The 26,320-nt window shown below is 36.2% G+C and overlaps 1 protein-coding gene across 6 annotated transcripts in view; it reads right to left on the bottom strand.

The window, feature by feature from the left end:
* Window positions 1-26,320, bottom strand: part of TRIM2 (tripartite motif containing 2) — a 109,458-nt gene that overhangs the window by 29,188 nt on the left and 53,950 nt on the right. For 5 of the 6 annotated variants that reach the window (XM_051967200.1, XM_051967205.1, XM_051967203.1 and 2 more), the window contains exons 3-6: window positions 25,630-25,867; window positions 9,948-10,099; window positions 8,597-8,777; window positions 6,130-6,853 (exon numbers count right to left, since the gene is read on the bottom strand). In XM_051967200.1, coding sequence (XP_051823160.1) covers window positions 6,130-6,853; window positions 8,597-8,777; window positions 9,948-10,099; window positions 25,630-25,867 — 1,295 coding nt within the window. Of the gene's footprint in view, window positions 1-4,503; window positions 5,228-6,129; window positions 6,854-8,596; window positions 8,778-9,947; window positions 10,100-25,629; window positions 25,868-26,320 lie in introns of those variants that run through there. The other variant, XM_051967206.1, reaches the window with a different exon arrangement.

The following is a 26,320-nucleotide window of genomic DNA, read 5'->3' as shown; positions in this document are numbered from 1 at the left end:
GAAAGGGACCAGATTGTAGTGAGTTTTAAGTAACAGAGAACTTTATATCTGGTTCTAGAGATAGGGAAGCAATGGAATTGATTGGGGAAGAGGATGAAAGGTAATATGGCAAATCTATAGGAAAATCATATTGGCAACTGAACGGATGATTGGATGGGGAGAGACTTGTATGAGAGAGAACACACTATATCATATTATAATGGGCTACCAAGCAGAGGAACTTGTGAGCAGACCTAATGCTCATCATCAGCTAAGGACACATCTCTATTCTAGCTTGAAGTAGTTATGTGACCTTGACCAATTTAACTTTTCCAGGCTTCATTTATAAAATAATGAGGTTGAACCTCTAAGCTGCTTTCCAATTCTAGCAATTTCTGAATTTATAAATGAATCTAACGACCAATTTAGCTATCATTACTAAAAATTAACTATATCCCACCTCTGAAGATAAAAGGCAAAAATCTAGACTTCAAACAACTTAGAAAAAATAGACTAGAAAAGTAATGATAAAAATAATAGCCCATGTTTCTATAAGGATTTGCCATTTAAAAGCATGTTAATATGTTATCTCATTTAATCCTCCAAACAGACTTGTGATAGAGGTGCTATGGCTATTCCTCATTATACAGATGGGAAAACTGAGGCTAAATGAGATCATATATGAGGTTATAGAGCTAGCAAATAACAGAACCAGGCCAAGAACTCAGATGCCCTCTGGGACTTGCCATGTTCTCGATGCACCCAAGTATTGCCTCGCTTTTGCCTCTGCTATGAACTGAATGTAACTCAAGCCAGGTCACTGGTGTGAAATTCTCCTCAGCCTTCTCAGAGAGCACAGAATGAGGAGTAAACATTCTCATTGCCAGTGAGAAGAGCCTTTTGCCAATGACCAGTTTTGAGATGCCAGGATTGTATTCCCACAAATGTAATTTATATCTGAATTCCTGGAAAGTAGGGATTATTTTATTTTTCTCTTTGTATTCTTTGCACTTAGCTCAGTGCTTGACACATAGTAAATGCTTAATAAATACTTTTTGTTACATCCTATTCAATGTTAAGAAGGGCTCTTCACCTCATCACAGGATAGATTTACCTGAGACTTATTTAAAACATCTGATTTCTATAATTCAGGTAATCACTCTTTTGGTTCACTGTTAGAGCCTCTTAATTTTCATTTTTCCTATGAATATTTTCAGCCATTATTTTATTATCTTAAATGAATGAAAAAGTGATTATTAAATACTTATTATGAGCCAGTCACCATATCTATTCTTGTACCCTATCTCTAAAGGGAAATGGAGCTAACAAAGGATAGTCCGTTCAAAAGATGGAATTTGGAGCTTCATATAGTTTTCCTTAGTTATCAGTGAAGCATGACTTTCCATCTGAAGTATGTATATTTGTTTCTTTCTGTGTGTCTGTCTCTCTCTTTCCTTCTATTTGTCTTTGTCCCTCCCTCTCCCTCTCTCTCCCCGACTCTCTCTCTCTCTCTGTCTCTGTCTCCCTTTTTCCTCTCCTTCCCTCTCTTCTCCTTCCCTCTCCTCTCCCTCTCCCTTTCTTCCTTTCTCTCTCTCCTCCTCTCCCTCTCTTTCCCTCTTCCTCTCCTTCTCTCTCTTTTTCTCTCTCCATCTCTCTCTCCCTCTCTCCTTCCCTCCTTTCCCACTCACACTCTATCTCTGTCTTTCTCTCTGTCTCTGTCTCTTTGTCTCTCTGCACATGCATAGCAGGGTTGGAAAAACCCACATAAGGCTAGGAATGAGAGCCACAAAAACGACAAAAGAATTTCTTCTTTCTAGACATTTGAATCTAATCTAAACAACCTAAATGATTCTACCAACTCCATTTTAGACTGAAAGGCAAACTAGAGTACAAATGCCTATTACTAGGGAAATTTCCATTCAAACGCCTTTTTTTGTAGCCAGGATGATAGCATATTAATTACATATTTAAATTGCCTCTAAACTGCACTTTCACAACTTCCCACAGCTTCTGGTTTCTTCTCTTTGTTCAAGGGCTTCCTTGAAGAGCTGACAAAGCTAGCTTATGGTGTCTAGTCGGCAAACTGGGACACAGGAAAAAAGAATTCCTGACATTTCAAGGCCCTATTATCTTACACAGATGCTCAGGTTACTTAGCTAAGACATTTCCATTTCAAGGCAGTTTCGGAGATGGTGTTAGATCCCAATCATCATTCATTCATTAAGGCAACATAATTAGGTTTTCAGGGTTGAGAAGGAAGAAAAAATATTAAGTATCTCTTCTTTAGAAAGCAAAAGTAGTAAAGAAAAAAATTAATTTCAGATAGTAATCAAATCTTCTAAGCTCCCAAAATTTTGTAGCAAAGTTGTGTCCTAGAAAAACCAAATACTCCCAGTGATGTCATGGAAAGCTTTGGAATAAGCATGATATATTTACTCTAAATAGAGTAATGTAAGTGACATTTATTTACACAGTTCTTTCTAGTTCATAGGGCTTTACAATCATCTCATCTGTGCCTAAGAACAGCCCTGTGGTGAAAGCACAAATATCCCCAATATATAAATGAAGAAATGGAGGATCTGAGAAGTGGAGTAATTTGCCCAAGATGGCACCATTAATAAATGCTAGAGCTGAGGCTTGAACTTTGATCTTCTTTTGCAAAATCCAGTGCTCTTTCCGTGACACTACAAGTCAACACATTTATTAATTGTACTATGTACTACTACAGCTACAGTGTCCTTGTATAAATCTTTGAGCTGCCTATTATTATGCACAGATTATTAATATATCATCAGCATGAGCAAAAATGTGATAATCAACTGAGTTCTAAGACAGAAGTGATTAACTGCCAGTATCTCTGTATGTTTTTCATTGAAAACAACTGGGTTCTGAACACTGACAAAGGCTTTCCTGCTTGTAACTAATATGAACAGAGGTTTTCAGTTATCATTCTGGAGGGTCTGCTAGACCCTCCCAGGCATGTGTGGGTAGCTAACACACAATTGCAGCTCTTCAGAATTCAGTTCAGAAATATTTTGCATGTGCCTATGTCTCAGTTAATAGTATGCAACAGCAAGGGGGGAAGAAGATGAAATCTAGATGTAGAATATAGCTCATGATGCAATTTTTAAAAAAATCCTTCACTCTGCTTAATAAATGCTTGTTGATTGATTGATTGCACATCTCAGCCACCTGTGCATCTAAGCTGCAATTAACTATTCCAGTCCCAACAGCTGCTTTTCCAATGGATTTGTTACATCACCTCCATTATTGAAGAGATCAAACAATTAGTGTCATCACAGCCTTAATGAAGATTTAGCTTTAATCATTAAGGCGCAAGAGTCGATTAACAATGGAAAAAAAAAAACAACAAATGAAATCATGGGACTTTTAATATTAAATGGTCTAGTTCAGCTTCTTTTTTTTTAACTAAGGAAGTAACTGAGGCTCAGAATGGTTAAATCCAGAGTCATTCAGGCAAGCCAAGTTCTCTCAAAGAAAACTCCTGGAAATGTCATTGGGAATTTCGGAGTAAACACAGCTTAATTGTGTTTAAAGAGGAAGGAGGAGGGAGGAGGAGGAGGAAAAAAAAGAAAAAAAAAAACCAAAAAGAAGATAACAAGCTAACTTTCTCTTCCCCTCATCTCTCCAATTTTTATCTTCTATTGTAGAATATAATTAAATACTTGCTCCTATAAAAGGCATGTCAATTAACTCTCCTATGGCTACTCTATCATGACTTCTCAGACCAAAATATTCTTTGAGAGGAGTATTATACTACTTCTCTGTATTTGTTGTCTTCCACTATTCTAATCTGAACACCCTGAGGGCAGGGACTATCTTGCTTTTGTATTTGTAGGACAGTATCTGAAAAAAGATAATTTTATTTTCAATTGCTCATTCATTCATTCACTCACATGTATTAAGTTACAAACTCAGAATTCAGAACTAGGTCTTGACTCTAAACCCATCTCTCTTTCAACTCCACCATGATGTCTAAATAATAAAATGTTTTTCAGTTGTCAATGATAGATATAATTGTATACTTAATTCTCATTTATTTGGGAGCTGATTATCCACATCCTTTGCTTATTCTCTATCTCCAACCTGCCTTTTAGTGAATTCTTTTTGCCCTCTATTTGCAAAGTTTGAAGGGCCTGAAACTCAAGCCAGTCAATTTAGCTTTCTGAGATTTCTCATAAAAGATGAGTCAGGCAATGAGGATATGCATAATGAATACATTAACAGATGCTTCTTTTGGTATATTTGAAGTTTTGAAAATCTTTAGTGTTTCAGAATACTTAAAGGCAAACATTTCTCCTTTTCCCCTTTCCTTGTTCGTTGCCTCTTTCAAAGGACACTATACTCCCACATCAATTGGCCAATCTTGTATCTCACAATATTTTTAAGCAGGAAGTTCTAACTTTAAATAAATTTTGCACAAAATAAAACTTTTCAAGCTATCAGTAGACAGAAATTAATTTTTCTCAATATTGCATCAGTAAGCTTCCATGTTTTCCTTACCTACTCGAAAGATCAAATCATCTTCAATGGGATTTTCTTTTCTTTTTCCAGTGCTGTACATACTTGCAGGTCTTTTCACGGCTTTTTGTTTCACATGACCACTTCCTGGAGACTTAACACGCCTCTTGACCCCTTCAGTTGTAGGAGACACATCTGCTGAACGAATCACTTTAAGCTTAAATGGGCTGCCTCGAATATGCTGGTCATAGAGTCTCAGGGAGAGAGTAAAATCTCCTTCCTTCTGTACAGTATATAAGAATTCATAAGTACCATTTTTATTGTCAAGTATTTCTCCATCGGCCACACTGCCATCAGGAGTACTCAGTTCAGCAGTGATATAAGCATTCCCAGATTTGCACAGCTCTCCATCTTTGTCCTTAGTTGTTATAGTGACGGACATGGGCTGTCCAATCACAGTCTGCCTCAGGCCTTCACCTGTAGCAACTGTCTCAGAGGCCACAGCATTGGTGGTTAAAATAGTCCCCAGGTTGTGAATAGATTTCTTAAGTCCTTCAGTCTCTACAATGAAATCAAGCTGATCATTTTCCCGGGGCTGCAAAGGGAAGTCTTGATCAGCAAGTTCATTGAGCTTCTCACTCATCTGTTTTTTAACTAGCAAGACTTCTGTTTCAGTGCCATGGTTGAGGGCCTGAGCAGTAAAATTGCTACAACTTTTGATGTTCTCCTGTCCCTCCAGCAGAGTATCCAGTTGTGATTGAAGGACCTGCAGCAATGTTAAGGCACCCAATTAGTGAAAAGATAATATTTGACCTTACAACTAGAAAAGACATTCCATTAACAGATAGATAAAATGAGATTGGTCCAAGTAAGGATAAGGAGAAGAGATGGGAAGAGATGGGGTGCTTTGTGATGGTGCTTTTAGCAGACAAGAAGATTCCAAACCTATTCAATGAATGGCTCTTACAATGTATAAATGGTGTTTGATTAACCTATTGAGGGTAAATTTCACTTTAAATGAGAAACTGTTCACGGAATCATAAAATCATAGATCTAGAGCAGGAGGAAACCTTGAAGGATATTTAGTACAATCCCTTCATCTTACTGATAAGGAAACTGGAGCCTGGAGAAAATAAGTGGCTTGACCGAAGTCACAAGGGAACGCTTCTAAGTAGTAGAGACAAGATTTGAATAGAAAGAAATATTCTAACCTCTTTATACTTAAGTTTTTTCCCCCTAAATTACCTTCTTTTCATACCATCTGTATAAAGGATACACATAATTATTTGCGGTTGTCTCTCCAATTTGAATGGGAGAGCTTGAGAACAGTTCTATGAGTTTTTAATCTTTCTTTGTACAATCAGTGCCATACACATAATGAATACTTTAACAGATGCTTGTTTTGGTATATTTGAAGTCTGAAAATCTTGAGGGCTTCAGAATACTTAAAAGCAAACATTTCTCCTTTTCCCCTTTCCTTGTTCGTTGCCTCTTTCAAAGGACACTATACTCCCACATCAATTGGCCAATCTTGTATCTCACAATATTTTTAAGCAGGAAGTTCTAACTTTAAATAAATTTTGCACAAAATAAAACTTTTCAAGCTATCAGTAGACAGAAATTAATTTTTCTCAATATTGCATCAGTAAGCTTCCATGTTTTCCTTACCTACTCGAAAGATCAAATCATCTTCAATGGGATTTTCTTTTCTTTTTCCAGTGCTGTACATACTTGCAGGTCTTTTCACGGCTTTTTGTTTCACATGACCACTTCCTGGAGACTTAACACGCCTCTTGACCCCTTCAGTTGTAGGAGACACATCTGCTGAACGAATCACTTTAAGCTTAAATGGGCTGCCTCGAATATGCTGGTCATAGAGTCTCAGGGAGAGAGTAAAATCTCCTTCCTTCTGTACAGTATATAAGAATTCATAAGTACCATTTTTATTGTCAAGTATTTCTCCATCGGCCACACTGCCATCAGGAGTACTCAGTTCAGCAGTGATATAAGCATTCCCAGATTTGCACAGCTCTCCATCTTTGTCCTTAGTTGTTATAGTGACGGACATGGGCTGTCCAATCACAGTCTGCCTCAGGCCTTCACCTGTAGCAACTGTCTCAGAGGCCACAGCATTGGTGGTTAAAATAGTCCCCAGGTTGTGAATAGATTTCTTAAGTCCTTCAGTCTCTACAATGAAATCAAGCTGATCATTTTCCCGGGGCTGCAAAGGGAAGTCTTGATCAGCAAGTTCATTGAGCTTCTCACTCATCTGTTTTTTAACTAGCAAGACTTCTGTTTCAGTGCCATGGTTGAGGGCCTGAGCAGTAAAATTGCTACAACTTTTGATGTTCTCCTGTCCCTCCAGCAGAGTATCCAGTTGTGATTGAAGGACCTGCAGCAATGTTAAGGCACCCAATTAGTGAAAAGATAATATTTGACCTTACAACTAGAAAAGACATTTCATTAACAGATAGATAAAATGAGATTGGTCCAAGTAAGGATAAGGAGAAGAGATGGGAAGAGATGGGGTGCTTTGTGATGGTGCTTTTAGCAGACAAGATTCCAAACCTATTCAATGAATGGCTCTTGCAATGTATAAATGGTGTTTGATTAACCTATTGAGGGTAAATTTCACTTTAAATGAGAAACTGTTCACGGAATCATAAAATCATAGATCTAGAGCAGGAGGAAACCTTGAAGGATATTTAGTACAATCCCTTCATCTTACTGATAAGGAAACTGGAGCCTGGAGAAAATAAGTGGCTTGACCGAAGTCACAAGGGAACGCTTCTAAGTAGTAGAGACAAGATTTGAATAGAAAGAAATATTCTAACCTCTTTATACTTAAGTTTTTTCCCCCTAAATTACCTTCTTTTCATACCATCTGTATAAAGGATACACATAATTATTTGCGGTTGTCTCTCCAATTTGAATGGGAGAACTTGAGAACAGTTCTATGAGTTTTTAATCTTTCTTTGTACAATCAGTGCCATACACATAATGAATACTTTAACAGATGCTTGTTTTGGTATATTTGAAGTCTGAAAATCTTGAGGGCTTCAGAATACTTAAAACATTTCTCCTTTTCCCCTTTCCTTGTTCATTGCCTATTTCAAAGGGCACTGGGTTTTGATGTGAGTAGGTGGACGCCTCACTATAAAGAACTTGTCAGATAAATAGATCCTCTTGTTACCTGAAATATTCACTATTCTAAACCTTTCCTTTCCCCACTACAGAGATCAAAACAAATAAAAAACATGAACAAAAAACACTTTTTGGGCTGGAGTTGCCACCTACTTTTTATTCTTTTTAATTCCCATTTTTATTCTTAGCACAATAACTAGCACACATACAGATTTCTTATCTGTGTTCAGGCTAAAATTATTTGTAGGGAATGGTGTAGGTGTTAGTGAGCAAACAATGAAGATGAAGTAGTCAAGCTTTAGGGCTCTGATTAATGGAATGATTTACAAGGAGCCCAGAGGACTAAGGATGATTCACACTACCCACCTCTTGCCTAAGAGGTTAGGGACTTAAAATCCAGAGTGAGACATGTATATTTAAGCAAGACAACTGTGGACATTTGTTTTGTGTATTTATTGTGATTGTTTTGGTTTTATTCATTTATTTTTAAATTGCTCCATTATAAGGAGATAGTGGGAAGGAGAGGTTAAATAAATGTTTATTAAAATAATTTTTAAAAAGCGCAATTATTTGTACAATAGAGTGACATGTGTGCATGCATGTGCCTCTCTTTCTCCCTCCCTCTCTCCCTCTGTGTGTGTGTGTGTGTGTGTGTGTGTGTGTGTGTGTGTGTGTGTGTTTTGTGTATTGGGTAGGGAGAATAGAGAAGAATCATTTACTATTAATTGGTGCTTAAGATCTTAGATCTCAGTAGATACTAGAAGGGGGAAAAATATCTCTGAGCAACCATCTGAAGAGTTTATGAAGTACAAAAAGTACAGAATGACCTTCAGTACCCATTGGGGAATTTCTCTGTACTTTTGGATCCCAAAAAGGTAAACTCCTGATCCACAGATAGATAGCATGCATTTACTTGAAAAACAAGAAAACAAATCTGATTTTTAAAATTTTTTGATGTGATTTTTTAAAAATCAAAGACCTGAGCACTTACTTTGTGTTTAAGGCCATAATTCACCTCCAGCTCCATAAGCAGCACACTCTTGCGCACATTGAGAGTCTTCTGGAGCTCATCAAAGGTGGAATGGATGTCATCTACAATGCTAGCCTTTTGGTTGGTTAACTGGTGGATGATTTCAGATATGAAATGAAGCGCAGAGTCTATCTCTGGGAGCCTGGGGAAGAAAATCACAAAAGATTACTCTTTGAGCTCAAAGTTTCTGCCCTTAAAAACAAAGTTCTAACATTAGATTGTGAGCTGCTTGAAGGCAGAAGCTTTTTTCTGGTCTCTTCTTGTATCTTCACCCCTTGGAATAGTAGGAACAATAGATATTTAGTTGTTCCTCGGTAATTGGTTAACAGCACTAAACTGTACTGTTGCTAGTTTTCCAAATATGATGCATAATAAGAAAATAATTTCCACATCTTTCAGCATAACTGTACATAGTTTTGAAAAGTCATCAGCTAAAGATTTGTGAGTTGTGATTTTGAGGAGGTCAGGGAGGAGTGTCAGGGTCTGTGATTTTATTGATTTGGAACCTATTAGTGATGAAACTCATTCTATATCAGTCCTGAGTTCTAAAAGAAAAGTATCTGTATATAAAAAACAAATTATTTAAAAAATGCTATAAAAATATATATCTTTAAAAGAGTTAAGAACATTGATCAATGTTCTAACCAAGTCCAATTGCAAAGGATTCATGATGAAGAATGACTGAGAGGTAATGGACTCAAAATACAGCACCAAACATACAGTTTGGGATATAGAGTTTTGACTTTTACAAAGCACCTTTACATGCTTAATCTCCTTTTATCTTTACCTATAAGGTAAGTACTAAAAATATTATAGTACCCATATTATAGATAAAGAAACTGAAGCAGAGAAAGGTTTAAATAGACATAGGCAAAGCAAGACAAGCTTTATTTCATTCTGATGGGCCTAAAGTTCCCAAAACCAGCGATGGTAAATGGTGGGTGTCAGACCAGAGCTTAAAAGAGACTGAATCCTGATATAAATCTCTTAGTTGCTTTGTAAGCACGTCCCTAGATTGTACTTTATTTAATTTTTTCTTTTTTACACGAGCTGAGTAAGTTGAATAGTCATCCTCCTGTTCATTACACAGCTGGGTCTGAGCATACGGTAGAGAATCTGCCTCAGTGTTAAGTAGTCCATAATTGTTCCTATGAATAGTAGTGAAAATAAATGTGAAAACACCAGTTCTTAGAGAGGTAACGTGACCCCACTAACCTATTTTAGGTGATAGCCCCACTAAGATGGATGATGAGGTGAAACATCACCCTCGTGGCTGTGAATCAGGAAGGAAAAGTGAGATACTTCTCCTTACCTCTTGTTGACAGCATCGAGCTGGACTTGAAGGGAAGCTTTATGCTGTTCCACCACATCTTTGAGTGGGACAGTGGGGTGTTCGGCGTGCTCCCCTTCTGTGCACTCTCGACACATGGCAGTCTCACAAGACTGGCAGTAAAATTCCATCACCTAGGAGACACAAGAGCAATCCACATCTGACATAAGGACAGATAACAGCATTTTTTCTCTCACTAGAATAACACATTATAGTTGCCCCAAAACAAAAATATTAAAAATAATTATTAATAAGTGGCTTAAAGAACAGAAGGTTGGAGTTAGGAAAACCTGAGTTCAAAAGCCATCTCACCCTTTTACTAGCTAAGTGATCCCAGCCAATTTAATCTGCTTCCTCATCGGGTAAAATGGGAATAATGATAGCAAGAATAACCTCGTAGGATTGTTGTAAAATTGAAACCACTTTGTAAACTTTAAAGAAACATATAAATATTAGCTATTAGTGTTATAATAGTTGATGTTTTTGCTTTATTTGTTAATATATATTTTATATCTTTTATATAGTGAGTGCTATGCAAATTATTATTTAGAAATTGCTTCAGAGTTGTTGTCTTTCAGTGGATTTTGCCTTTACATTATTGCCAACCCTGCAAATTGTTTCTGTGGTTCTTCCTATTTCAATAATTGATATTATACAGTGTTCTGGGGTTTCAAAGGACTTATATACATTATATTTTTAATCTTTCAATGGCTCCTAGTAAGTAAACAATAACTTCTATAATGCTTACTATGTGCCAGGTACTGTGCTAAGCACTTTACAAGTATTATCTCATTTGAATTTCTCAACAATCCTGAAAAAGTTAAGCAAACAGCATAAATCTAGCTAATAGAGCAAGAATCAGTTAAAAGGGCCACCACATCCTGAGAATCATTTTCCTTAACTAGTCAATCTAGTTAAGTTTGGAGATAAGAAGTAATCTTAATTAGGTTAAAGGGATTTTGCTCTTAAGTCCAATCCATTTTCTAGGAACTCAGAAATCTTTTTTAACAGTAAAAGTTTTGGGGGAAATTTTTATATCTAGTGTTTCTGATAAATGTAAACATTTTCCTAAATATATATTTCTAAAATCTATAAAAAATTCTAAAATTTCAAATTTATAAGAATACAGGCCATTCCCCAGTTGATAAATAAATGGTCAAAGGATATGAACAGACAATTTTCAGATGAAGAAATTAAAGCCATTTCTAGTCATATGAAAAATGCTTTAAATCACTAATGATTAGAGAAATTCAAATGAAGAATTCTGAGGTATCACTTCACACCTCTTAGATTGGCTAAGATGATAAGAAAAGATAATGATGAATGTTGGAAGGGATGTGGGAAAATTAGGATACTAACACATTATTGGTGTAGTTGTGAAATGATCCAACCATTCTGGAAAGCAATCTGACAATTTCTCATCTTTGATACATTGCTATTATTTTTGATTATCCTATCCCTTATCACTCATATCTGAGCTACCACCAATTCCAGTCAATTCGACCTCCCTGACATTGCTTATATTTATCCATATCTTTTCAGGGTCACTATTTTATTTCATCCCTAGACTACTGCAGTAGTTTCCAGCCAGATTTCTTGCCACTGTTACTCACATGAACTAATTTATCTTTCACATTGTTTCATTTTTAAATATACCCTTTGCAAAGATGTCAAATCTCTTCCCCCAAATCTCTGCTCAATAATATTTGTATTTCCTTGCTTTGCAGTCAAAACCCCATAATCTGGCATCCTTCTATTTTCTCAGCCTTATCTAATATTAGTCCCTTTCATGCAGCTTATGCTCTAGTTAAACTGTTTATTACCCTTCAAACATAACCTTCATTTTCTTGACTCAAATGTCAGTGCCTTTGCTCACTGTTTCCTCTGCCTGTTATGTACTTCTTCCTTTCTATTCACTGAATTCCTACTAATCCTTTCGGATCCAACAAAAATGCTTCTCTTCCATGAAGTCTTAAATGGTCCTTTCTCCTTTTTATAATTGCTATTCTTTCCCTCCTGGAAGTCACATTTAGTTTTGTCCTAGAGACTGCTAATGTACTTATTACACTGTATATTAGTTAGATATGTATTATTGCTGACCACATTTTAAGCTTCATGAGGGCTAGGACTATTTGTAATCTAAACTTTATATTTCTCCCATATCAAGCACAAAACTCTGTACCCAGTATTTAAAATAAATACTGAATCAACAATATTAACAATTTCTGATTTTTATGATACTTAATTTTTTCTTCTCTTTCATGTACTTCTGAAAATGAGATTTTTATCTGGTTTAAATTTTTTTTTCTACCATTCCATATTATTTCATTTGATAATATGGCAAATAGACTTAATAATATAATAAATAATAAATAGACTAATATGGCAAATATTCCTTTCTTCCTGATCCATCTACAGAGGGTCCAGGAAAGATATAAAACATGACAACTTATATGAGAATGTTACATTTTTCCATAAAGTACTGGGTCTTGGGGAATTATTACTGATTAAAAGAGATTAGGAAACTACTTTTCTGGGGAGCTGACCTACCATTTCAGACTCTGATAAGTGTTGAGAAAGAGGAACTGTTGGAAGAAAGATGAGTATGAAAAAAGGCATCATGGAAGTTTAAGATCAGTGAAAGATGGAGATTTCTTGGTTGAAGCAGAACAAGGAGATCCTAGCTTTGGAAAAGCTTCTGATTCTAGTTTTTTTGGAGCAGAGATTTTTGGAACACAGATGCTCTGCACTGAAATCTAACCTCTGCTCCCATCTCTTTTTTCTAAGACAAACACTGGCTATGACTTATTGCCTGGTTTTCCCTTATGAGAGTTGGGAGTCTTTGACAGAAGTGAACCCCAAATTATTCTGGAGAGAAAGAATAAGGGAAACTGTAGTCATGGGGAGTACAGGCTATGATTACTTTCTATTGTTTTGCTGTTCATTTCTATCTCAAATGTTTTATATTTCAATTCCAACTGTTGGCTTTTGTTTTCCTAACAGATGAGTCACCAAGAAATAAGCTAATTGGAGAAGATTCCAAGAGTTTTAGAATATGAGAGAGGAAAAAGTGAGCCAGAAAGATCTATTTATGATTGCTTAAAAATTATTAACACAAACATAAAAATATACTATAAACCAAAAAAAGAACAGTCATTATGTACAGATTTTTGAGAAAAAAATTAATATGGAAAATATTGTATTCAATTCAATATGTTTAGTTTTAAAACTGTCTTGCTTATGTGCTACCCTTTAGAACCTCCTTCATGGTAAGATCTATGACATCCCAACCTCCTGGGAGGAAGTAGAAGAATTGGAGAGGAGCCCAGGAAAGGGTTAGACCAACAATGGAAATCAGTTTGAAGCTTGGTCAAATGCTGGGGGTGCTATTATATAGAACATGGGGCTGATAATGTCACTTCAGGGAGGAAATACATTCTCTAGATACTGGTTCTATGGTACCCCAGATCCAAACTCTAGTCACCCCATCCTTGTTATTGCTATGCTGAGGTTACAAATATAGTCTTTGGGTCAGAAGGTAATTTAGATCTTCACAGGATATATTGATTTGGTATTATTCCAAATCAAATAATAATTTCCTTCACTTGTGGAAAATATAGGAATCTAAAGCAGGCTAGAAACAAGGGAAACCAGAGACTGTCTCATGCAAAGGTCTTGGCAATAGCTTACAGCATGAATACACTTGGCGGACTCCCAAGATTTATTCCTGGCCCAAACATCAAAGATATTTTCTGCATTCTGCAACAATGGAAAGCGTCTTTCCAAAAGTAAGACCTAAGTGTGCTGTTTCTTTTATAATCCAGTCAAATTCAGCACACTATCAGCACTTATCAATTAATAAGAGAAAGATTTTAAGCAAAAAAGATAGTCATCCCGTCTCTCTCTTATTTTATTAGCAATGTTTTTAGTAGCAAAAAACTAGAAATGGGGTTATAATGCTGAACAAATTTTGGTATATGAACATAATACAGTATGATTGTGCTATAAGAAATGATAAATATGAAGAATCCTTTGAAATAATGGAAGATGTGGATGAACTGATAGAGTTAAATAAAGAGGCAGAATAGAATAGATAATAATTAGAATAATGTATACAAAAATAACATTAAAAGGCTATCACAGAATGATTAACATTAATAACCAATCTTGAGCTCAACAAATTGATAATAGAACCCACCTTTCTCATCTCTGTAGTACAGCAGGGGACAGTGGTTGAAAAATATGATATGCACTGTCAGACATAGTCAGACATAGTCCTCATGTCAATTAGTTTTACTTAACTGTTTCTCTGTTATAGGGAACATCTCAATGGGTATGAGGTTTAAAATAAAGAAGTATGTAAAAGTCAAATAAAACTTCAAAAAATATTGCTGGTGTCTGTTAGAGGCAAAAAGAAATTCTGCTTTTGCATTTGCATTGTCATATTCTGGTCCTCTGTGAAGGTAAATTATGATGATCTGATATTATAGAAAATATTATACAGAAATAATTTAAATACATTTAAAAGTCACAAGGAAGCGTAATGCTGTCTTAAGCATTTTAGTTATTCTAAAAATATTCATAAACCATGGTTTTTTTTTGCAGAAAAACATAAAAAACAATATTAGAAAAATGTAGGATTTTCCCCTCACATACAATTGTCCCTTTGTCTGTGTTTGGGGGACTTTTGAGAACATGTCCTTAGTCAACATAGTTCCTATGGGCCTGCCAACACTGGTTTGCTTCCAAAAGATGAATGCATTATTTCCAGTTTGCTCATACCCGGCAATTGTAAAATGCCTTCATTCACAATTGTTCTGGCACACAATAATCCTGTGCTATCACTACCATGAGGGGACCCAGTTTGCAGATGGAGGTCAAAGTCACAGAGAATTAAAGAGCTCTCCTCTGACAAGGATTGGTCATGTGAGCTAGTGATGCAAGCTGCTCCTCTGCATCCTACCTCCCATAATAGGATTTCTGCCCATCATTCTGTGTGTGTGTGTGTGTGTGTGTGTGTGTGTGTGTGTGTGTGTGTGTGTGTCAGGGGGGTTGGAGAAAGCAGGGCAAATTCTTTTATCTTATCCTTAATGCAACTGGGGAGAGAGAGGGAGAAACATGAATATGTCCACCTATGTACCTGGGCTATTGCCCAGATTCAATGGGGCATTTGTAGGATGAGGATGAAGGAATGTACCCACTATTCCACAGTATTTCAGAAATAATTGATTTCTACACTTCTTATAAAGTGCTATATAAATGCTAGTTATCATTGTTATTACAAGCTTTTCGGGGGGGGTTAAGTTGTGGTTGCTAAAAGTGATATGGTCAACAGGACTGTGGGTCAGACCTAGAGGCAGCAAGTCCTACTATAAAGAAAGAATTGGGGGCAGCTAGGTGGTGTAGCAGATAGAACACCATTCCTGGAATTGAGAGGACCTGAGTTCAAATCCAGTTTCAGATACTTAGTAGCGTGTGATGCTGGGCAAATCACTTAACTGAACTGCTCAAAAAAAATTAGGTAAGAAAGAAAGAAAGAAAAAGAAATAAGGAAGAAAGGAAGGAAGGAAGGAAAGAAAGAAGGAAGGGAGGAAAGAAGGAAGGAAGGAAGGGAGAGAGGAAGGGAGGGAGGGACGGAGGGAGAGAGGAAGGAGAGGAAGGAAGGAAGGAAGGAAGGAAGGAAGGAAGGAAGGAAGGAAGGAAGGAAGGAAGGAAGGAAGGAAGGAAGGAAGGAAAAAAAGAAGGGAGGGAGGGAGGGAGGAAATAAGGAAGGAAGGGAGGAGAGAAGGAAGGGAGGAAGGGAGGAAGAAAGGAAGGAAGGGAGGGAGGGAGGGAGGAAATGAAGAAGGTAGGGAAGGGAGGAAAGAAGGAAGGGAGGGAGGGAAGAAGAGAGGAAGGGAGGGAAGAAAGGAGGAAGGGAGGAAGGAAGGAAGGAAGCAGAAACATTGATCCAGTGGCAAGATAAAAGACAGGTCAAAAGTCAATGATCTAAATGGGACCTTAGAATCAAAAACTAAGTTTTTAGTTTTTTCTTCCTCTAATTCATCCTCCACATGGTTGCCTAATTAATATTTTTGAAATCCAAGTCTGATCATGCTGATCCCTTACTCATTCATCTTCATTATCTGGAGGCCATATTTTCTTCTGTGGTTAATATTTTTTCTGTTAATTCATCTGCTTATGTTCAATGACTTTTAAGTTTTCCAGTAATTGAAAACTTTGGTAATTTCAGTCTGTTTCAGACTTTCTCTCCTCTGATACTGGTGGTTATCCTCTCAGCCTCTTCCCACTTTGGAAAATTTATGGTTTTTCTGTCCTAAATGACTGTTGGGTAGATAGAACTGAATGCCATTGGACACTGACATTTCTCTTTGGGTTAGTGGAATGCTGCATAGTCCCTCACACATAGGCACACACACATTTTCTCCTATTCTTCTTACTGTCCATTGCCTTTGTTTCTCAGTTCTCTGACCCAGTACTGGCTGTTCAAACTGCTTTCCACTGATGCTACAGAGTTGCTTGCTATTGTCTGTTCAGATCTTTGCAACACTAGCTTTATAGCATTGTTTGACACTGAAGAAAATATGGCCTCCAGATCTAGAAAATGAATTCAGGCAACTATGAATAATGTGAATAAAGTGAAATAAAAGAAAATTATTCAACAGAGGACTTAATGAGACAGAGGACCCTGCGGAATGGGAGGAGAACATAGAACCACAACACAATGTTCCTAAATGATTTAAAAGACAGATGAGAATTAGGAGAATAGAATTTATAGCCTGCACAGCAGAAATAATGGGCTGAAAAAAAAAAAAAAACTGGGCTCTGTAATGGCAAACCGCACCAAAGACACAAAAAGAGAACAGAATGGAAATGCAAATACACACAAAAAGGATAACCTAGAAGGAGCAATAAACAATATTAAAAATTCTCTTTCAAGATAGAGTTTGAAGATGGTAGATATCGAGAATAACCTAAGAATCATAGATTTCCCAGAACACGACAGGAATCTCAGCACTGTAACCCAGGAAATAACAACAATAAAACCAATAATTGTTGTTGTTGTCTGACTCTCCATGACCCCATTTGAGGTTTCATTGATAGAGATACTGGAGTGATTTGCCATTTCCTTCTCCAGCTCATTTCACAGGTGAGGAAACTGAGGCAAACAGGATCAAGGAGCTTGTCCAAGGTCAGTTAGGTAGTGTCTGAGGCTGGATTTGAACTCATGAAGATGATTTCAAGCCTACCACTCTCTTAACTAATAACTAGTTATGGCTAACTAATAACTAATCATGGCTAACATATGTCTCAGGCACTTTACTACAATTATTATCTTAGTTGATTCCCATAACAACCCCAGGTATTAAAATTATGCCCATTTTAAAATTGAGGAAACTGAGCAAACAGAAGTTAAGTGACTTGTTCAGGTTACGCAGCTACTAAGTATATGAGGATGAATTTGAATTCCGGTCTTCCTGACTTCAGCCCCAGTGTTCTAGCCACAGCATCATGGTACTATAAGAACTGCCCAGAACTCCTGAGCACAGAAGATGAAACATCATTTAAAAGAGTTCATAGATCTTCCTTAAAAAAAAAAATGCTTAATGAACTGAATTACTGGAGTTAGAAAAAAAGCCACCCTACTTATATCTAACTCCTGAATATAATTTCAGCACCTATTGTTTTTCCTAAGCTGGTCTCTTAGATTTATTTTGATAAAAAATATAATTGCATTTCTGAAAGTTAACCCATCCAGTTCCACTAGGATTTAGAATTTCAAACTCAATTTTTCTCACTTTAAATTCAGTCTCCTTCCACAAAAGCTACCAAGTTAGGCATCTAGAATTAGTTCTAGAAGTTTGTGATGGGTCATTTTAAAAGAGAGTTCCTCGTTTTTCTTTTATCTTTGTAGTCCTGGGTTTTTCACATATATCACGCAATTTAATAAACGCTTATTTGATTGGACTAGATTACACAATTTAATTTCTTTGTTGGTAAAAGATTCAAGGAACTTACCTTCTTTGGTGGCCAGAAACTCAAATAAGCAAAGATGTGTGTAAAAAGTTATCCGTGTCCCTTGGTTGGCTTGTGAGGCACGGAGCTAACTAAGAGAGAACATGGCTGACCTGTGGACAGAGAACCCTTTTGGGGGCTGCATATTCCTGCCAAAACTGGATTCTCATTTTTCTACTTTTTATGCAGGCTGTGCCAGACGGTTTAATTAGAAGCTAGATAGCATCAGAGTACTTCAAATAGATGACAGAATCTGGTCCCTATGTCCTAATCTGTATCATGACAGCAGCTTCCTGGTATACAGCGAAGGATCTGTTTTATTAACTTTCAGACTCCTGAATTGTTTTAAGTGATTGACCCTGGCAATTGGCTACAGCGATCAATTTATCTGAGATGCAGCAGGACTGATCTAGTTCCATGTGGGTATATATAAGGAAGCCAGCTATTTAGAAAGCACAGTGGCCCCCAGTTGCCCTCTTCAAGGAAACAACAGGAGAATTCAAATCATATGCTACTAATTTTTCAAAGACTCTTGATGGCATATAAAATTTTACAACGTGAAGAATCCCAGCACTGAAAAGACATATGGGGCTTAACAAAAATAGGTTTATTCTTCTCCTGGGAAAGATCTCCCACACCTCAGAAAGGTCTGAACTATTCAGACTGAGGCAGTTAGGATGGTGATAATGATGGCATGTAATTTCTGGCATAAATAAGAAAATAATAAAAACAAATGCTCATTTTAAAAGATGTGTTTAATTCATCTGAAGTTGAAACCTCTTAACTTCTTCATAAAACTGGAAGGATTCGAAGCTTGGAGCTGTCCCATTTCCAGGATCCTCCCTCCACCGTTTAACTGGGCTTCAGGAGCCAACAAAACATTTCTTTACAATTCTCCCTCTCTTTCTCTCCAATTCTGCCCTCTCTTTTCTAAAGAATCAGAGAAATAGATGAAGGCTGTCAATTTTAGCCATTCCTGTATTGTTTTGGTAACTCTAAAATTCCGGCTTTAGAAATTTTTACTCTCACCAGATTCTACAAGCCTTTTCTATATTAATAGAAATTCTGTTATAGAAGCCCACTTCATAAGAGCCTGCTCTGATTACATACTAGCTGTGGGACTACATGCAAATCATGTATCTCTCTAATCCTCAGTTTTTTTCATCTGTAAAGTGGTACAATAATGCTTGCCTTACCAACTCAAGAGTTTGATTATAAGGTCCCTTTGAATTTTAACATTACATGAATTTATGCATACCTATAATAGCTATTATAAAATTATGGTGATGACATTAAAATAACCATAGGTGTAATATATATGTATTATATGTATTATTATGCAATATTATATATTATATATATATGCATTTGCATTGATATACACTCCCACATGCAAATGAATACATGTATACACATGCCTAGTTTTGTAAATATATATGCATACATATTGTCTGTATACATGTGTGCATATTATATGAAGACAAAAAAGGAAAGAAGGGAAAAAGAAAGGAAGGAATGAAGAAAGGAAGAAAAGAAAGAAAGAAAAAGAGGAAGGGAAGGAAGGAAGGAGGGAGGGAGGGAAGGAAGGAGAAAGGAAGAACGGAAGGGAGAGAGGAAAGAAAGGAGGGAGGGAGGGAGGGAGGGAAGAAGGAAGGAAAGGAAAGGAAAAAAAAGAACACTTATGTACCCTCTGAGTTTTAGGATAAAACTTCTCAGTTTGGCACTTAAAACCTTCCCAGTCTGATTTTTCCCAGTCTATTCTTCCAGATTTATTTCACATTCCCCGCACCCCACCTCCCACATACTCTCTACTTTCTAGGCACATTAGCTTATTTTTCCCCCCTGTAATCAACCTTTCATCTTCTGACTCCCTGTCTGAATACTCTTTTCACTTCTTAGAATCTCACGCTCCATTCAGGAACATCTTTCCCTCCCCAATTTCTTTCCTTTTTGTCATATATGATGTGTTTATTTATCTGTATACGTAAATCCATTCAGTAGATTGTAAGTTCCAAACATTTTCATTTTTGTCTTCACACCCTAGCTCCTAGCACAAATCTGACATGATATCTTTGGCATCTGATACTATTCATATAACCTTGATCAACAAGCCCAGGTCTCAGTTTTCTTCTCTATTAAAAAAAAAAAATGGGGGTTGACCTAGATAGCTGTAGGGATCCTTCCAGTTCTGGAATAGTGAATAAATACTGAATAAATCAAATTGATTTGTCAAATATCACAGAGAAAGAGAAGAGAGAAACTTGGTCAGAAACTTTTGAAGTATGTGGAAAAGGAATGCGTGTGTATTTTTTTTAAAAGCAGTAACTTCTAATTAATCAAAGCTGTTGGCTTAGAAATTGCAAGCTCTCTTCTAAATGAGATGAATAAGATTTGTGGGAATAGGTCGCAGATTTTTCTGCCCTCTGGTTTGCTGTCTGGATTCAATTTAACCTCAATTTCTTATAAATTCTGTCAACTTATTGATGTTTTCTTTTAACTCAATCAACCCGCAGTTTATGAATGTTTACCATCTTCTCTCCATTATTGGGTTTATGTTTATCATCAATCACTCCTTCTGCTGAAGTGACTCTCTTGACATTGGATGCATTTGAAGATTTCTTTTACGTAAGTCAGACACATATTGCTACTACTTTTATGCACTTCTTACTCAGAAACTCTCAACTGAAATCCCAACAGTGTCTTTGAAATTGGCAACAGCTTGTAGGATAAGAGAAGTGTATATTAATCTAGCCATCCAAGGCTTACAAAGTACTTTCCTTACCACACTAAGAGGCAGGTGGTACTTTTATTCCCATTCTAAAAAGTGGAGAGAAAAATAGAGTAAGGTCAGCTATAGCTTATTATTATCCAAGTTTACACTGGCTAAAACAGTAAGATGTATAAATCTGCATCAAGGTTATTTACATCTGTATGTATATATAAACATATATATATATATATAGTTGATATAATTTATAGTCAACATGGTTTCAGGATCTGTACACTTCCATCATTCATAGGATTTCCACAGGATCATAGATTTAGAGCAGAAAAGGAACCCAGAAACCTTCGAGTCCAATGCCTTCATTTTGCAGATGAGAAGACTGAGGCAGTTCCATATGCTGTTCAGTAATTCAAAATAATGCAATTGTATGACTTTGAAAATGAATAAAAAGTAAAGAAAAAATATGGTGTAGTGGAAAGAGTGTCGTACTAGTTTTGAATCCTAGTTCTGTTCTTACTACCCATGTGATCAAGGGTAAGTCAACTAAATTCCCTGGGCTTTAATTTATCCATCTGTAAAATGGGGTAGCTAGGTGCTGCTATAGAGCATAGAACAATGGGCTTGAGTTCAAATCTGTCCTTAGATACTTATTAGCTGTGTTACTCTGGGCAAGTCATTTAACCTTGTGTGATTCAGTTTCTCTATTTGTAAAAAATTGGGCAGAAAAGAACATGGCAAAACACTCTTGTATCTTTTCCAAGAAAACCCCCAAAAGAGAAACAAAGAGTCAGACATGACTGAACAATAACAATAACAATGATACAAAATAATTATTGTAACCTGGTCTCTTCTAGCTCTAAATCTGTGATTCAAAAATAGTCTACAAGGATTTGTAAAAGTGAATAAATAGGGAAGCAAGGAGAGACCATGATATTTTGGGGTCAGATCCCAGTATTGAACCGAGACTGTATGAATCCAATGAAAGTGCTGGGCTACAGAAGTCAGTATTAAAGTCTGTTAAATCCATGAAAGTCCTTTTATAATGCTTTGTCATAGTGACGAGGTAGTATAGTAGATAATAAAACAGGGACTCAAATCAGGAAGTTTGAACTGAGTTCAAATCCAGCCTCAGAGACTGACTACTTCTGTCTGTCTCAGTCTCTAACTTAAAATTGTTATAAAATTAGTGCCTACATCCAGAGTTGTTGTGAAGATCAAATGAGATAATATTTGTAAAGTTCTTAGCAATACCTGACACATTAGAAGGCATTTGATGAATGATTGTTTCTTTCCCTCTTCATAATATGGAATTGACTATAGGTTCTTAAAGATTAAGTTTCTATCAACATGATCATCATCCTCATAATTACTAGCATTTTATTTCATTAGATCCTCAGAACAACCTTAATACGCGAGGAAACTGGACATGAAAGAGGTCACATGATTTGTCCAGAGTCTCATAGCTAATAGATGTTTGAAGCAGAATTTGAACTCAAGCCTGACTCCAGATCCAATATCTATCCATTGTGCCATCTAGTGGCCACAACCAAAAAAGGTTTAAGAATGGGAATTGATGGCTTTTGTTGTCCAAAAATACCGATTTAGTTAAATGCTTAAAAAGAGGCAGCCACTAGGTAATGACTTTGGGGGGTGGGGGGTGTTAGGGGTTGGTTCATTAAAAATGGTCTTCAAAAGGATGGAGGAATTATAATCTCATCAGAAGAAGAAATAACTACTCTGATATCACCTATTTTTTTGACTCTGGACATATTATATTCTAATATCCTGGGGATCAGCATTCACTGATCCAAATTTTCTAGTTTTTTGCAGTTGTCTGTTTCCCCACTTAAAAGATATTTACAGTGGAGCTGTTCTCTGAAAGGTACTAGAGATCCACTTTGCAATTCAGATAATTTCAACAAACATTTACTGTGTCTTTTATCATTATTTATAATATAGAAACAACAGAAATCTTTCAAAAATAAGATTAGAGAGGAACCTAGGATGTTTGTTGTTATTGTTGTATTGTATAGTTCTAAAAATCCCTGCCTACAAACATAAAATAAGGAATTGTAGGTATTCCTATACAACACAAAGAAAACACAAAGAGTATCTCTCTCTCTGCAGATAAGTAGATTTACTGAGATTACAATTATAATTAATTAAAAAGTTAACACAAAACAAACCTACATAAATCATGAGACTTTCATTATATTGTTAAAAAAAAAACCTTAATCATGGGAAACAGAAAAATAATTTCAAGATAATTATAAAATTCATTTTAAAAAAATCAAGCTGGGAAGTAGGGTATCAATCTATGCAGTATACCTAGGACATGTAAATAAACTACAAAGCATTTTTTTTACAGCAATAAAGAGCTTAAAATAATTAGAGACCTTTTCATTGGTCAGAGTCAACATGGCCCAGTAGATAGATTAAAGAATTCAGAGAAATTTGGGAACATTATTCATATATATGTATGTGTATGTATATATACATATCTGTATCTATATCTATACATATACATATATATCTATATCTCTATATATGTATATCTATATATGAATTAATGTAGATTGAAGTAAACAGAACCAGAACAATTTACATACTGACCATGATAATACAGGGAGAGCTAGGTGAAGTTTTAGGTAGAATACTAGGCTTGGAGTCAGGAAGACAATTCATCTTTCTGAATTCAAATCTGGCCTGAGATACTTACTAGCTGTGTGACTTTGGACAAGTCACTTAACTCTGTTTGCCTCAGTTTCCTCATTTGTAAAATGAGCTGGAGGAGAAAATGGCAAACTATTTCAATACCTTTTCCAAGATAATCTGAAATGGGGTCACAAAGAGTCAGATATGAATGAGAAAAACTAAGTAACTATAAGTAATGGTCTTTTTTGTCTTTTTAAAGTGGGGCAGCAATGTTGATTTCCCAGATTAAGTCAGACTAATATTTTTTAAAAAAATTAATGAAATATCTAAAAGGAAAAAGGAGACTTAGGAACCTTTGAGATGATGAAGGAGCCTAAGTGAGTGTCCTCAGGTATTAAGCAAAAAAAAAAAAAAAAAAAAAAAAAATTTAAAGCATGAGAAGGATATGAGCCAAGTCTTCCAACATTAAAAAGGCAATAAGGCATATTAGAAAGAACTCTGGAATCAAAAGATCAAGGTTCGAATTCTACCTCTTCTTACTATCTATGTGATCTTGGACAAAAAAAATTTAACTATCCCAAGCTTCCTTTTCCTTATAGTTGGGAGGTTGGATTAAATGCCAACTGTGGTCTCTTTCTAATTTTTATCTATTATACTGAAATCTTGCATATCAATTTGGCAACTGTGTGGATGACAGATTCAAGGAAGCAGATAGTGCAGGTGACATGCATATCTATACCTATATCTATTTATTTACTTATTTAACACAAATATACAATGTGAAGTATCATCCTTTGCATTATCATCTCTTTAATTTATTTGTAGTCATTTATGCCTGTCAGTAAAAGACAATGTGCTTTAATTTCAATCCTGAATTTCTTAATAAGAGCCTGGATATTTTCCAATAATGACATTTGTAGTCAAACATATGGGCACTTAAGCAAGCACACGATTATCCTTTACACCACAAATGCAGAATATCAATGTGCTAACTGTTCTTTCAGATTTGTAGATTTTAGCACCTATTCAGTCAGGCATCTGAGCTGAATCTGAAACTCAATGAACCATCTCATACTCAGTGCATTTGGATAACCCTTTCCTTCATCTTTAGACTGTACTCCTCCTCATCTCTGTCAAAAATCTTAATATTCTTTCAAGAAAAACAGGTGCCATTGGCTGTGTAAAGCTGCCTCTGATCCTTACAGTTGAAAATGAGCTCTCCTTACCTAAATATTTCTCTAACACTTTAGATCTCTTCTTTGTCCCTATCTTTTTGTGCAGTGATATATATATTTCATATTTTCCCAGATAAATTAAAAATTCCATGAGTGCAATGACTATAATTTTTTCTCAGTATTCCCAGAACCAAGGATCGTGACTTGTTCATAATAATTGAAAAAATAATTGTTTCATCTCTAGCCACAACTCACTCTTCTCTCCATTTCTCTCTCTCTGTCTCCCTCCCTCTTCCTCCCTCCTTCTCTTTCTCTCTCTCTCTCTGTGTCTCTCTGTCTCTCCCTCCCTCCCTCCCTCTCTCTGTCTCTGTCTCTCTCTCTCTGTCTCTCCCTCCTTCCCTCCCTCTCTCTCTCTCTCTCTGTCTCTGTCTCTCTCTCACATACTGCCTTCCCCTTAGTGGTATCTCTATATGTATGTGTTTGTATACACATAAGTAAATTATAAATACATAGATATGGCAAAATACAATTTATCAATAATTCCTAGTCTCCTCATCAGGGAGTAACTGGATTTGTGCTAAGTGAATTCTTCTTTATTTTACTGAATAAAATACTTTCCAAAGGAGAATTGATAACATTTTTCAGGGGATGACCAATTTATTCCCCATTTTACCCTAAACTTCCAAGCCAGGTTGATAAAGTTTCCTTTTAAAAAATAGTTGAGATAATTTATGGAAAGGAAACCTGAAAGCATTATATAAATGTTATCTAAAATAATAATCATCATCGTTATGTTGGTATATGAGAGTGCTTTGAGAAACAACATGGTATCATTTATAGAGAACTTGCCTTAAAGTAAAGAAAGTCTAATCAAGTCCTGCTCCTGATAGATATTGCCCCATACCCCCAAGAGAACACAGGTCTCAAACAACATCATCGACAACAACTTTGTCTATAATAGGTCCTTTATATATATATATATATGTATATTTGCTGAATTGAACTGTGTGTTGCTTTATGTGTAAGTGCATTATATCATTTTTTTTATCCCAACCAAAAGAAAGTACCCTTCCTTGTCCTCTATCTCACTTACATTTCCATCATGGTTGGGACAAGAAAGAGGTTTTCCCGCAGCCACAGCTGTGACTGTCTCCAGGATGGAAGACTCCTCGGTATTGCTGCCTGGTGTTCGCTGCAGCACGTCCATCAGGTTTGTGATGAAGAAGTTGTTCTGGAGTGCTGAAACCCCTTTCTCTGGCAAGATGGAGGTCTGGCGGCACACGGGGCACGACAGGGTTAAACTGTGTGCTGGGATGTAGTTCTGCAAACACCTAGTGAAGAAAAAAATGACAAGAGAAAGCCAGAGTGACAAAAGGAGCTAAATGAACCATGATTATACATAATATACACACACTCATATATACATAAATATCTGCATGTGAACAATTTTTAAAAATATTTCATAGCCGGCTGATTTCAGAAAATCCTGGAAAGACTTACATGAACTGTTGCTAAGTGAAGTAAGCAGAATCAGGAGAATTCTGTACACAGTCACAACAAGATTATACAATGATCAACTATGATGAATTTGGCTCTTTTCAGCAATGAAGTGATTCAAAACAATTCCCATAAACAGAGCCATCCACATCCAGAGAGAGAGCTATGGAGACTGAATGTGGATCAAAGCATAGTATTTTCACCTTTTGTGGTGGTTGAGTTGTTTGCTTGATTTTTTTCTTGTACTTTTTTTTGTTTCACCTTTTGATATAATTTTTCTTTTTTTA

The sequence above is a fragment of the Antechinus flavipes genome, chromosome 6 (genome assembly GCF_016432865.1).
Source record: "Antechinus flavipes isolate AdamAnt ecotype Samford, QLD, Australia chromosome 6, AdamAnt_v2, whole genome shotgun sequence".
Classification (NCBI taxonomy): Eukaryota; Metazoa; Chordata; class Mammalia; order Dasyuromorphia; family Dasyuridae; genus Antechinus; species Antechinus flavipes.
The sequence above is the reverse complement of the archived record's forward strand: the minus strand, read 5'-3'. Positions and strand labels throughout refer to the sequence as shown.